Source organism: Protopterus annectens, chromosome 1.part0 (genome assembly GCF_019279795.1).
Source record: "Protopterus annectens isolate FY-2018-M chromosome 1.part0, PAN1.0, whole genome shotgun sequence".
NCBI lineage: Eukaryota > Metazoa > Chordata > Ceratodontiformes > Protopteridae > Protopterus > Protopterus annectens.
Window position 1 is genome coordinate 590,199,351 of NC_056725.1, and position 12,995 is coordinate 590,212,345.

General features: G+C 37.8%; 1 protein-coding gene across 1 annotated transcript in view; it reads left to right on the forward strand.

Annotated features, from left to right (window-relative positions):
- The window catches only part of IARS2 (isoleucyl-tRNA synthetase 2, mitochondrial), a 1,410,425-nt gene that overhangs the window by 70,954 nt on the left and 1,326,476 nt on the right, over nucleotides 1-12,995 (forward strand). The window contains exon 3 of the mRNA XM_044061644.1: nucleotides 4,849-5,008. Within this exon, the coding sequence (XP_043917579.1) occupies nucleotides 4,849-5,008 (160 nt within the window). The remainder of the gene's footprint in view (nucleotides 1-4,848; nucleotides 5,009-12,995) is intronic.

Below are 12,995 nucleotides of genomic sequence, written 5' to 3' on the forward strand. Positions count from 1 at the left end.
AAGTACAGTTAGTCGAACTACTCTTTGGTGAACTGACTTTAGTAAATGTGCATAACATCGAATATGCACTTTCGCTAAAACAAAGTAAAAAAGTGATGCAGTTTGCATGTTTTGTTAGATGTACATCAAAATATTCTGTTGATGTACAACTAACAAATTTTTTGTAAAGATCGCGGAACAGTGGGCATAAGGGAATATTCCCTTTTCCCCACTGTAGTGCAATCTCGGAGTTAGAATATTAAAGTAGGGGGATGCAGGGGAGCTTGCCCCCCTGCATAGTAGTGTTTACATTTTTTTTTGTGTGTATTTTTTAATTTTGTTTTGTTTACTTTAGTGAAAGTGCATAAATGTTCAAATTTATGCACTTTCGCTAAAGTGGGTTCGTGAAAGTACAGTACCATGAACTTCACTTTCGATGTTTTAACATAGACCCATATATATATATATATATATATATATATATATGTGTGTGTGTGTGTGTGTGTGTGTGTATATATATATATATATATATATATATATATATATATATAATATATATATATGTGTGTGTGTGTGTATGTATGTATATATATATATATATATATATGTATAATATATATATATATATATATATATGTATATAAAACTTATTACAACATAACTATTATATTTTGCAGTTATGCACATATTACTCATATGTATTAACAATATCTATGTTGAAGTCTTTCATCAAGAAGGTGAGAGAGAGAAAAAATGGGCCTCACAACCCTCTGTTTAGTTACTAAAGGTTTAGTTATGTAACAAGTCTGATGTTAATATGCATAATGAGTTTTCTAATGCAGCTCCTAGTTCACTTGATGTCATTTAGTTACTAATAGTGTCATAAAATCTGCAGAATGTGTGCATCTATAAGAGAAAAATGCATTTAACAATTATTTACCATTTAAAGTATCTAGTGAAGGATAACAGAATTTTGAGAGAAAAGAAATATATATAAAAACTATACTATTACTGAATAATTAGAAAACATACATCATTTGTAGTTATTTAAAAAGAAAAAGTATGTAAAGTACTTATAATGGGGAAAAGAGAGAAAAGGAATATTGGTAACAAAAACGAATAGGAAGAAAGTGAGAGAGAATGTCATTTAAATACTTAGCACTATATGTAATTAGAAGAAGTAGATGTAGAAAGGAAAAGAAAAAGTTAATAATAAAAATGATTCACATTACCTTATAGCATAGAGACTTTCCAGAATCAAATATATTAAGATTCATAAAACAAAGCATTTAAAATTGGAAGGAATTTATTCATTTGTCCTTTAGTTTTTTAATTTTGTTAGCTCCTTCCTTCACAGACCATGCATTTTCTGTTGCCTGTCACTCCAATCTCTGGGATGACAATTCCATTTCTTCTATGTCTGACAGTATTTACTTCTTTTGGATAAATTATACTGCTTCTTGTAGGGAATCAAAGATCTTCACTCCTTCTGGCAAGGTGATTTTTATTCTTGCAGGAAAAAGAATTTGAGCTTTAATATTGGCTTTTTTCAAGGACTTAGAGGAACACACTCATTTCTTCTGGATATGACTGTAGAGGTGTAGTCATTGTCAAAACGAATAACTTTTTCACCCATATTGATAGGGGAATTAGTCCAAGCTGATTTCAGCACTAAGTCCTTGTCTTGTGAGGAAAAAAATCTGACTATTATAGACCTGGGGTTAGATGAACTCAGAGGTGAAGCTGGATTTGCAACGGACCAATGAGCCCTCTCAATTCCAGAAGAGAGGGATTCAGGCATGTTTAGTGCTGATGAAAACCACTTATTGAGGAATTGAATCATGTTCGCACCCTCTTCTTTCTCAGGAGTTCCATATATTCTTATGTTATTCCTCCTTGATCAACTTTCAAGGTCTTACAGTTTCTCAGTCAGCCTGGTGTTTTGTTGCAGAAGAAATTCATTGTGATGTTCATTTTCTGTCACTGTAGTATCTAGGTCAGTTACTGTTTCCTCTAAGGCAAGAATCTGTTCAGATTGTTTTTTTACTATTCCATTTAGACGTTCCAGTTGTTTACTGCATTCTAGTTTGATAATATTAATTTTGTTTTCGAATTTGTCCATTTTTATTGACAGTTCTTGGATGTTTGTTATTATAAGATGTAGTTCTTTCTTCACTGCACTCTCCTGGTGTGGGTTCTTGAGTTTGCTCTGTTTTTTAGTGACAGTTCTGGGATTTGTTATAGATTTATAGATTCTTTCTTCACTGCACTCTCCTGGTGTGGGTTCTTCGAGTTGCTCACCTTGAGATCTCCAGTAGAAAACTTCTTGACAGGAATAGTTAAAAAAAATTCTCTTGACTATGTATTAGTTTTTAGAAAATAATAAAAAGGCTGTGTTAATCTAACCTTTAGTATACCTTTAGTTAGATTTTTCTAAAAATTAAAGTATATATCCTGTCAGGATATTAAAATCTAAGCAGAGCTATGGATTTCTGCTGCTCACTAGTCAGTTTGCCTGAAACACTCTCTGAAGTAGCAGTGTGGCAGCATTCCAACTTGAGATATGAACATTTTTTTAAATGCTGTTTTACAGTCAAATTGATGGAACAAGCTATTGTTTGTTGTAGGTTGCCCATTATTTGCTCACTGAATCCATCTCCTCCTACTCCCTATCTTTCACTTGTTCTGGGCTCCCTTGAAACTAACTGCTGATATGAAATCCTCTTCTTTGAGTAGTCATTCCAGAACCCCACTAAACTCCAACCTTTTTGTTGCAAGGGGGGGTACTTTCTGCAGATTAACATGAGTCTTCCTAGGGATACCCGTTTCTTCTTCTTCTTCCCTCTGTACTGCCTTCATAAGACCTTAGTCCAGTTTTCTTTTTCTCTTCCTGATCATTCTAATTGTCCTTTTGACACAGTTCACTGCCTTTTATATCTTTATCTTAGACTGTCTACTGGCTTAACAACTTTATCTATGTGCAACTTCCCTGGTTCTGCTTGGTATTAGCTGCCTGCCTTTGTAGTGGGAGAAAAGCATCTGCTTCCTTTGAGTTTGCTCCTCCATCTTCACAACATGGGCAATGTTACATGATTGAGGCTAGGTGTGTTGGTCACACTAGGACAGTTTTTTTCTTCTTGGTTTCGTGTAGATAATCTTCCTTAGTTATACTACTGGAATTCTCTTCTCAGAGTGCATGATTTTGCATCTCTTTTTATATTAAAATCTAACTGCCGTCTGTTTCCACACACTGCTGTTTAACCTTGCATTAACTACTTTCTAAGGTTTGGGATCAGTGGGTTAATCCCATTATCTACATCATTCCTTATATGCTACATAGGACTGAGTGTAATACTAAGCCCTGTGGGTTCTACTGGTGTCTTACTAGTCAAATCTGTAATTGCTCTCTCTTTATTTTCTGTGAATACATTTCTTAACCACCTTACTAGTTTGGTTTCTGTCTCGGTCCTCTTCATTTTCACCTCCTTTCCCTGAATATGACATTTACTAGCTTATCTTTGTTTGTCTCAACTGTAATCAGGCCATCATACTTTTTTTCCTCTCTTCAACAGGTTTGGCAGTTCTGGTTCTGGTGTCTTTCTTCAACTCCATTAGTATCCAGGAATTTGGCTAGCCTACTGTATAGAATTTATTCCATTACTTTTCTATAGGTATAAGTAACACTGCATCTATCCATCGGTAATCATTTTTTTTTACACATGGGGTCAGGGTGTCACTTCAACAGTGGCAATCACCTAGAACCAATGTTCACACCACCCTGTGCTGTTAGTTTATAATTGTCTGACTTTTTCCTAGAACCTTTTATAGTGGTATCACGTTAGATGCCTTTATCTGTCAGGTACTACTGTGAGACCAGGAATGGGGCTTATAGGCTCTTTACAAAGGTCCTCAAAGTACCACTGATAGTCAAGTGCACTCTTAGTGCAGAGCTACTCCACTTTGTATGTTGCCAGTGAGTAATTGCGCATCTGTCAGGTGTGCTCATAGGTTCATAGGTGTGTACTAGGCTAATGGCCCTAGAGCCTTTACAAGCCTAGCCCATAGAAGTGCCCTGGCATTATGCTCACTGGAGTGATCCCCGGGGTGAACTGTTTCCCATCCACTCATCAAGATTTCTCTTGAAGAGGCCCAATGAGGTGCTCTGCTCGACATGTATGGGAAGTCTATTCCAGAGTGTGGGCAGTCTCTGGGTTATGTACCTGTCCCTCCAGCATTTTTATTTTATTTATTTATTTAACATTTGTTAACCGGGAAAGTCTGACTTGGAACAAAGCCAATTTTCAGTGGAGGCCTGGGGAGGAAAAAGCTCCAGATGATTCCAGCATGTTCTTTTGACTGTGGTAATGAGGTTGAGGTCTCTGGAGCGTGTGCTGCAGAGGTGTTAGTTGTAGAGTACGGCTTGCTGGCAGAGCATTGTAGTTGCTGCTTATGTTACGGGTGTTTTTCTGTTTTGTAGATTTTGAGTTTGTTGGGAGTCATTAGAAGGGAGGCCTAATGGCAGTGCAGCAAGAGGTGCTTACAGTGTAAGGGGATGCTTCTTGTAGAATTAGACTAAACAAATTATAATCATCTAATATGGTGCAGTAACTAGTGTAGTTTAACTGACAAAGAAAAAAGAAAAAAAGTAGTAAATGTGGTGTTGCTGTGGTAGAATAAAGAGCCTTGGTAAGTTTTTCTAACCACTTGCATAGTGGATTCAGCTTACTTGCACACAAGAAATCCATATCTGATCAGAGAGATGCATTTAAGAAGAGGACTTTTAAGTGGACTGATACACTGGTAAGATAATCTTAGAAATTAAAAATACCCACCTGATTTAGTGTTTCTTTTCTGTATTCATCTTTTCAGATTCTAAAGGACATAACTAATCGATTCCATGTAATGAGAGGTTATAAAGTCCATTATATTCCTGGTTGGGACTGCCATGGTCTTCCCATCGAACTTAAAGCTTTAGCAGAACTTGGGGAAGAATGTGCACATCTTTCAGCTGCTGAAATTAGGCAGAAAGGTACTGTGTGTGTTTAAACATTGATCTTTTCCATTACTTGGCAAAGTAACATTTTGCTGTATTGTGAGACATTTTACTAAGCAGTGCTATTGATTTTAATAAGGACACTCACTCGTCATTCCTTTCTAAGTGCAATATATTGCAGCCGTTGTAGAACTGTTTACATCCATGCATAAGAAACATATGAGACTGAGCTAACTGTACTCAATTGAAGCTAGAATTGTAGCTCTTTAATAGAAAGCATGAATCCTGCAAAGATCATTGGCTCACTGCTTGTCTGTGTTTTTGTGAAATTCTGTGTCTTTCTTGCTTTAAAATTAACACAATGTCCAGGATACAATGTCAGTAGCAAAGAAGTTGTTTCCATTACTGTAGAGCCTTATTTTAGTAAATTGTTTTTGTAGTTAATGATTAATTTAATCCCTAGTATTCCTTCTGTACAGTTTTCTAGTACATACCCACCTTTCATTTTTTAATGTAACTCTCACAGTGTTGGTCTTGAATTAGACTGGTTTAAAATGTGTCTTTAAGTGCTGGAACACAAGCATTTCCATTTCACGTGACTTAAAATAAATGTGTAATTATCACACCTCTGTGGTGGCTGACATCTAGCAGCATTATAAGTTATGAAATACCTTTATCTGCAAAAAAAATAGCTTAATTTGGATACTTTAGTCTGAGTGGCTCCTTTTCAGTTGCTTCTCCATAAGGATCATTGTAGCAGGAATATAAATCGCCCACTAGGTAAACATCATTCACCAGCCAAATGTTTTCCTGTAGGCAGACATTCCATAGGTGTGAAACATTTTAAATGATTCTAGTCATTGACCATTGGCATAAAAGCTATAAATTGGGAATTTCTTGTGTGTAATTTCTGTTTTGATGCATGAAGTTAAGTGGTCTCTCTGCTTTTGTGCTGCACTAGTTTGTGTCGTCTTAAGTAATCTGTTTTGATTTTTGTAGTTAATAAGTATTCGGATTTTGTGTGTGTCTGTGTGTATGAATACTTTCATTGATCATAGATAAAATTAGTCAATACACAATGTACTGACAACTTGCATCTTAACCCTCCTACTGTCACTTAAAAAAATCAGAGCACAAAGATCATGTACTAAACCTAAATAAATTCCCTAAAGTTAAAAGAAATCACATGCTCCCTTCCTCATATAAATCTATATGACAAAACCTGTATCAAACCTTTAAAAGCTATTTTTACATGGGGGGGGGGGGGGCTTTGCTCTGTTGCCCAGTTGACTGTAACATAATTCAGTATAATTTACCACAGAGACTTTTCACCAAAAATTCTGGTCATGACAAAATGATTTTATATATATGTATATATATATATATATATATATATATATATATATAACGAAGCCAAAACCAGAGCACCGTAGGTGAAAACTGTAATCAAGTCAGTAAAATGTCAGTTTGAATAAGCTCCTCCAAATGAGGTATAATGCAACAAGGACAAACCTCAAAATCCAGATACGATGATGGTGTCCAATCTTCCAACAAACCAACTAAATTCACTTGTGCCTGAAGTGAATGTGCCCGGTATAACACAAAGTCAGTCGCACAGAAGAAAGAGCGTAATTCCTGATGGTAAAATCAATTCCAAAACTGAAGTTTAAAATCCTTTAATGTAGTTAGCTTTCACGGCAAACAATGACTGCGCTTCTTCAGACAAAGAATAAACAAACAAATACTCATTGGCTTAATTTAAGCGTATTGAAAAAATCCCGTCTGTACGTCATCCCCTTAGCAACAATGCCTTTGATCGATTATATCTAAAATTTTCACAAACCCAAACAATTCTTTACACAAATTAAAACATAACATGCTAAAACATCGCTAACACTAAATGCTTTTATCATTAAAATAACCACTCCTGTAATAGCGAGCGGAATAACCTTGTTAAAAATAGCGCAACTGTACAAAAAATGCTCTGTCAGGATACGTACTCATAGCATAGTAGCAGCAACTTTAATCGCTCAACCCATATAAAGGGTGTGTATGTAATGCAAGCAATTAATGCTGCATAACCCCACTAAAAAACACTGTGACAATGAGAATGAAAAATAAAAAATGCATAAGTATGAATGAGAAATCATTCAGTCTGCATATAAAAGACATGTACAACAGATGTATTGCTGTGAAGGTATGAATGCCAAACAGGACAAGAGACATGAAACTAGGAACCCATACATGATTGAACTAAAATGTACATTGGTGGCAAACAACAGTGCGTGAAGCACAGTAATCGATCTGAGAACACATGAATGGACATAGGGAACCAAGGGCAGAATAAAGAATGTATGACCCTTGGTTCCCTATGTCCATTCATGTGTTCTCAGATCGATTACTGTGCTTCACGCACTGTTGTTTGCCACCAATGTACATTTTAGTTCAATCATGTATGGGTTCCTAGTTTCATGTCTCTTGTCCTGTTTGGCATTCATACCTTCACAGCAATACATCTGTTGTACATGTCTTTTATATGCAGACTGAATGATTTCTCATTCATACTTATGCATTTTTTATTTTTCATTCTCATTGTCACAGTGTTTTTTAGTGGGGTTATTATGCAGCATTAATTTGCGTTTGCATTACATACACACCCTTTATATGGGTTGAGCGATTAAAGTTGCTGCTACTATGCTATGAGTACGTATCCTGACAGAGCATTTTTTGTACAGTTGCGCTATTTTTAACAAGGTTATTCCGCTCGCTATTACAGGAGTGGTTATTTTAATGACAAAGCATTTAGTGTTAGCGATGTTTTAGTATGTCATGTTATGTTTTTATTAGAGTAAAGAATTGCTTGGGTTTGTGAAAATTTTAGATATAATACGATCAAAGGCATTGTTGCTTTAAGTGGGGATGACGTATTACAGACGGGATTTTTTCAATACGTTTAAATTAAGCGCTCAATGAGTATTTGTTTGTTTATTCTTTTTGTCTGAAGAAGCGGCAGTCATTGTTTGCCGTGAAAGCGCTAACTACATTAAAGGATTTTAAAACTTCAGTTTTGGAATTGATTTTTTACCATCAGGAATTACGTTCCTTGGTCTTTTCTTGTGCGACTGGACTTTGTGTTATACCGTTACCGGGCACATTCACTTCAGGCACAAGTGAATTTAGTTGGTTTGTTGGAAGATTGGACACCATCATCGTATCTGGATTTTGAGGTTTGTCCTTGTTGCATTATACCTCATTTGGAGGAGCTTATTCAAACTGACATTTTACTGACTTGATTACAGTTTTCACCTACGGTGCTCTGGTTTTGGCTTCGTTATATACACTTTGGGCTTGGTTGGTTTATACGCATATATATATATATATATATATATATATATATTTATGGATCTACTTCAGTAGATCGAACTTTTACTAGTTCGAACCACATATGGCCGAGACCATATGTTCGAACTCGTAAAAGTTCAAACACTGACGTAAAACCACATAAAACTAAAAAAACACAAAACTTAAACGTGTATAGCAGGTGGGCTATGCCCCCCTGCGCCCCCACCCCCACACTCTTACTTAAGTATACCAACTCCAAGATCACACTACATTGCGGAAATAGGAAATCTTCCCTTTCCGCTCTGTATGGAGATCTCCATTCAGTCAGATCAGACTTTTACAAGTTCGAACATATGGTCTCAGCCGTATGTGGTTCGAACTTATAAATGTTTGATCTACTGAAGGGGACCCATATATATATATATATATATATATATATATATATATATATATATATATAAAATTAAAATATATGGATTTGTATAAATATACAATAAATACAGACGCACATAGAGATATTTAGAAATATTAATATCAATTTATATACATATCTTTATAGATATATCTAAATATAAATATGTTTAGATATGTGTTTGTGTGTGTGTGTGTGTATGTATATATATATATATATATATGTATAATACACACACACACACACACACACACACACACACACACACACACACACACACACACACACACACGATGTAAAAAGTTTACACACCCCTGTTAAAATGCCAGGTTTTTGTGATATAAAAAATAAGACCACAATAAATCATTTCATAACTTTTCCCACCTTTAATGTGACCTATAACCTGTGCAATTCAATTGAAAAACAAATCCTTTTAGGGGAAAAATATTAAAAAAAAGCAACATACAATACGCTGGTTGCGCAAGTGTCCACGCCCTTAAACTAATACTTTGTTGTGTGTACACACCCTTAAACTAATACTTTGTTGAAGCACCTTTTGATTTAATTTACAGCATTCAGTATTCTTGGGTACACACCTGCCATCAATTAAAGAGACTCTGATTAACCCCAAATTAAAGTTCAGCTGTCCTAGTAGGATTTTCCTGACATGTATTCACCTGCTTGCTACAGCAAAAGCCATGGTGCGCAGAGAGCTTACAAAGCATCAAAGGGATTTCATTGTTGAAAGGTATCAGTTAGGAGAAGGGTACAAAAAAAATTTCCACAGCATTGGATATACCATGAAACACAGTGTGGACAATCATCAAAAAGTGGAGAAAATATGGGACAACAGTGACATTGCAAAGAACTGGACACCTCTCCAAAATTGATGAAAAGACAAGACAAAAACTGGTCAGGGATGTTGCCAAGAGACCTACAGCAACACTGAAGGAGCTGCAGGAATTTCTGGCAAGTACTGGTTGTGCACTGCATGTGACAACAATCTCTTGTATTCTCCATATGTCTGGAATATGGGGTAGGGTTGCAAGACAGAAGCCTTTTCTTACACACAAAAACATCCAGATCTGGCTAAAATTTGCAAAACAATACAAGTGTCCCAAAAGCATTTGGGAAAATGTATTATGGTCTGATGAGACCAAGGTTGAACCTTTTAGCCACAATTCCAAAAGGTACGTTTGGCACTAAAACTTCACATCACCAAAAAAACACCATCCCCACGGTGAAACATGGTGGTGACAGTGTCATGCTTTTGGGGTTGCTTTTCTTCAGCTGGAACTGAGGCTTTAGTCGCAGTGGAAGGAATTATGAACAGTTCCAAATACCAGTCAATTTTGGCCCAAAACCTTCAGGCATCTGCTAGAAAGCTGAAGATGAAGAGGAATTTCATCTTTCAACATGACAATGACCCCAAGCATACATCCAAATCAACAAAAGAACTTCTTCACTAGAAGAAAATTAAAGTTTTGGAATGGCCCAGCCAATAGAAAATCTGTGGGTTAACCTGATGAGGGCTATGCACAACAGACGCCCTCGCAATCTGACAGATTTGGAGTGCTTTTACTAGGAAGAGTGGGCAAATATTGCCAAGTCAAGAAGTGTCATGCTGATAGACTCCTACCCAAGAAGACGGAATGCTGTTATTAAATCAAAAGGTGCTTTAACTAAGTATTAGTTTAAGGGTACCCACACACAACAAAGTATTAGTTTAAGTGTGTGCACACTTATGCAACAGGCGTATTGTATGTTTTTTATTTTTTGTATTTTTTCCCCTAACAGATTTGTTTGTTCTTCATTTGAATTGTACAGGTTATACATCACATTAAAGGTGGGAAAAGTTTTTAAATGATTTGTTGTGGTCTCATTTTTTGTATCACAAAAATCTGGCATTTTTAACAGGGGTGTGTAAACTTTTTACATCCACTGTATATATCATAGGATCATAGGAGGTTACTAGGCTAATGGCCCTGGGGCCTTTACAAGTCTAGACGAGAGTTTATCCCCTAAAAAGAAACCTCAGTCAGCTCCTGTCACCCCTGTCAGTGAAGGACAAAGGTGGAACTCCTGGGACAAATTTGTGGTTTCCCATCCACTCATCAAGGTTGCGCTTGAAGAGGGTCAGGGAGTTACTCTGTTTGACATATATGGGAAGTCTGTTCCAGAGACGGGGCAGCCTCTGGGAGACCAACTTGTCTCTCCGGCAGGTTTTGTTGATGTTGCATATTAGATTTAGGCCTATTGAGCGAGTAATGCGCTAGGAGTTAGACTTACAGATATGGAGCACCTCTAGTAGGGCAGGGCTTGATACTGCCTTGTAGGTGAGACACAGATCACCTCTGAGCAAATCTGTATGATACCAAGTAAAGTGATAGTGATTTGAGCCTGTCCATGTAGGGCAGGTGTTGTAGGCCGTGAATTCTCTCTGTAAGGTATTTCTGTGGCCTTTCCAGTTGGTGCTGGTGTTTAGAGAGGTACATACGAAATGGGGTGTTGTACTCAATTATGGGTCTAATGAGGGAGGAGTACAGAGAGGCAATAACCTCCTTTTTTCTGGTTGCAATCCCTTTACTTATGAGTTGAACCAAGTAAAAGGCTTTTCTGATCACAGCTGCCACATGATGGTCGAATGAGTGATTGTTGTCAACCTGAGTATCCAGGACCCTCACCACGGGTTGTGTGCTTGGGGAGTTACCATTGATGTGGTAATCAGTAGGGGTCGTGTTTTTGCCGAATGGTATGATAATACTTTTTTTTTTTATTTAACTTAATGCCATGAGTTTGGCACCAGTTATTTGTAGCTGTGAGACCCTCTTGCAGTATGTTAACGTCATTTGGGGAGTAAATGACTGCACCCAACTTAGTCATCCGCAAACTTGGGCAGTCACAGGCCCTTTGTCTTTGCCTAGACCTCTGAAAAGTAGATGCCAAACAGTAGGGGTCCCAGGACAGATCCCAGGGAAACACCACTAGTAACAGGTCTGCTGTCGGAGGTGGTGGTGCCTATTCTGACCGTGTGGGTCCTATCTTTGAGCCAGTTGGCCACCCATCTGACGAGATTGGGATTAACACTGAGTTATGTTAGCGTTTCGATGATGCCTGAGTGGGGGATTGTGTCAAAGGCCTTGGCCAGGTCAAGGTAAGCTGTATGTACTGACTTTCCCTCATCCAAGGCCTTGTTGGCAGTCTCAAAGAAGCCAGCTAGGTTCACTAGGCAAAATCTGCCCCTGACTAATCCGAATTGGGTGGGGTCGAGTGTTTGGAGATTGCATATGTCCTTGTTTATGACATCCAAAATAATCCGCTCCATGGCTTTACAGATCAGACTTGTCAAGCTAATGGGGTGATAGTTTCCTGGGTCAGTAGTGGCATCACCTTTGTGCAAGGGGATGACAGTGGCAGTTCTCCACTCTGCTGGAATAAAGCCTGTAATTAGGCTGTGGTTGAATAGGGTGCTGAATGGCAAAGCTAGTTCTTCCTGGAGATGGTGCAGAATACAGCCTGGGATATTATCAGGCCCCAAGTAAGCTGTGTTCTTTGCCTTGGTATAGGGCCTTTAACACTTGATCTATGGAGATGTGAGGTGTGGGAGAAGTATCAGGGATATTGATAGGTCCAGTGCAAACTTCACCCCCTTATTGCCCCCCAAAGGCCCAATCATCCAGCAGGTTGGCTAAGTTGGCAGGATCAGTGTAAGTTGTACCATTAAGTACTAATTCGGAACAAACTTTGGCTTTGCCATGGAGGCTCCTAACGTAACTGAAGAAGGACTTGTGGTTTCCCTTTGTTTCAGAGGCTAGTTTCAACTCATAATTGGCTTTGGAGTTTTTCACTAGTGATCTAATTTGCTTGTTGAGGCAGAGCAGGGAGATTTTCCAATTTGGGATTTGTTCCTTTTTACCCTTGAACAACAGTTTTTCCTTTTGTTGTAAAGCCTGTTGATAGAGGATGTCCACCAGACAGGTTTGTGTTTCCTTGAGGAGCAGGCTTTAGTTCTGGCGGGTATGGTTGAGTCCATGCATTTGTACAGGTGCTTGTATACTGCACTGGCATACTGTTCAGCATAGTTGTCTGCATCCTGTGGGGGGGTGGTGGTGTGAAGCTGCTGATACCCTCCCGTAGGAGGGTGTAGTCAGCTTATGAGAAGTTTTTAAGCCTGGTTATGGCTGGGGAGGGGTTGGGTGGGTTAGAAACTTTGAATGAGACAGACTGATGATCTGATCTCACCAGGGAAGAACATACTATGGGAGTGGT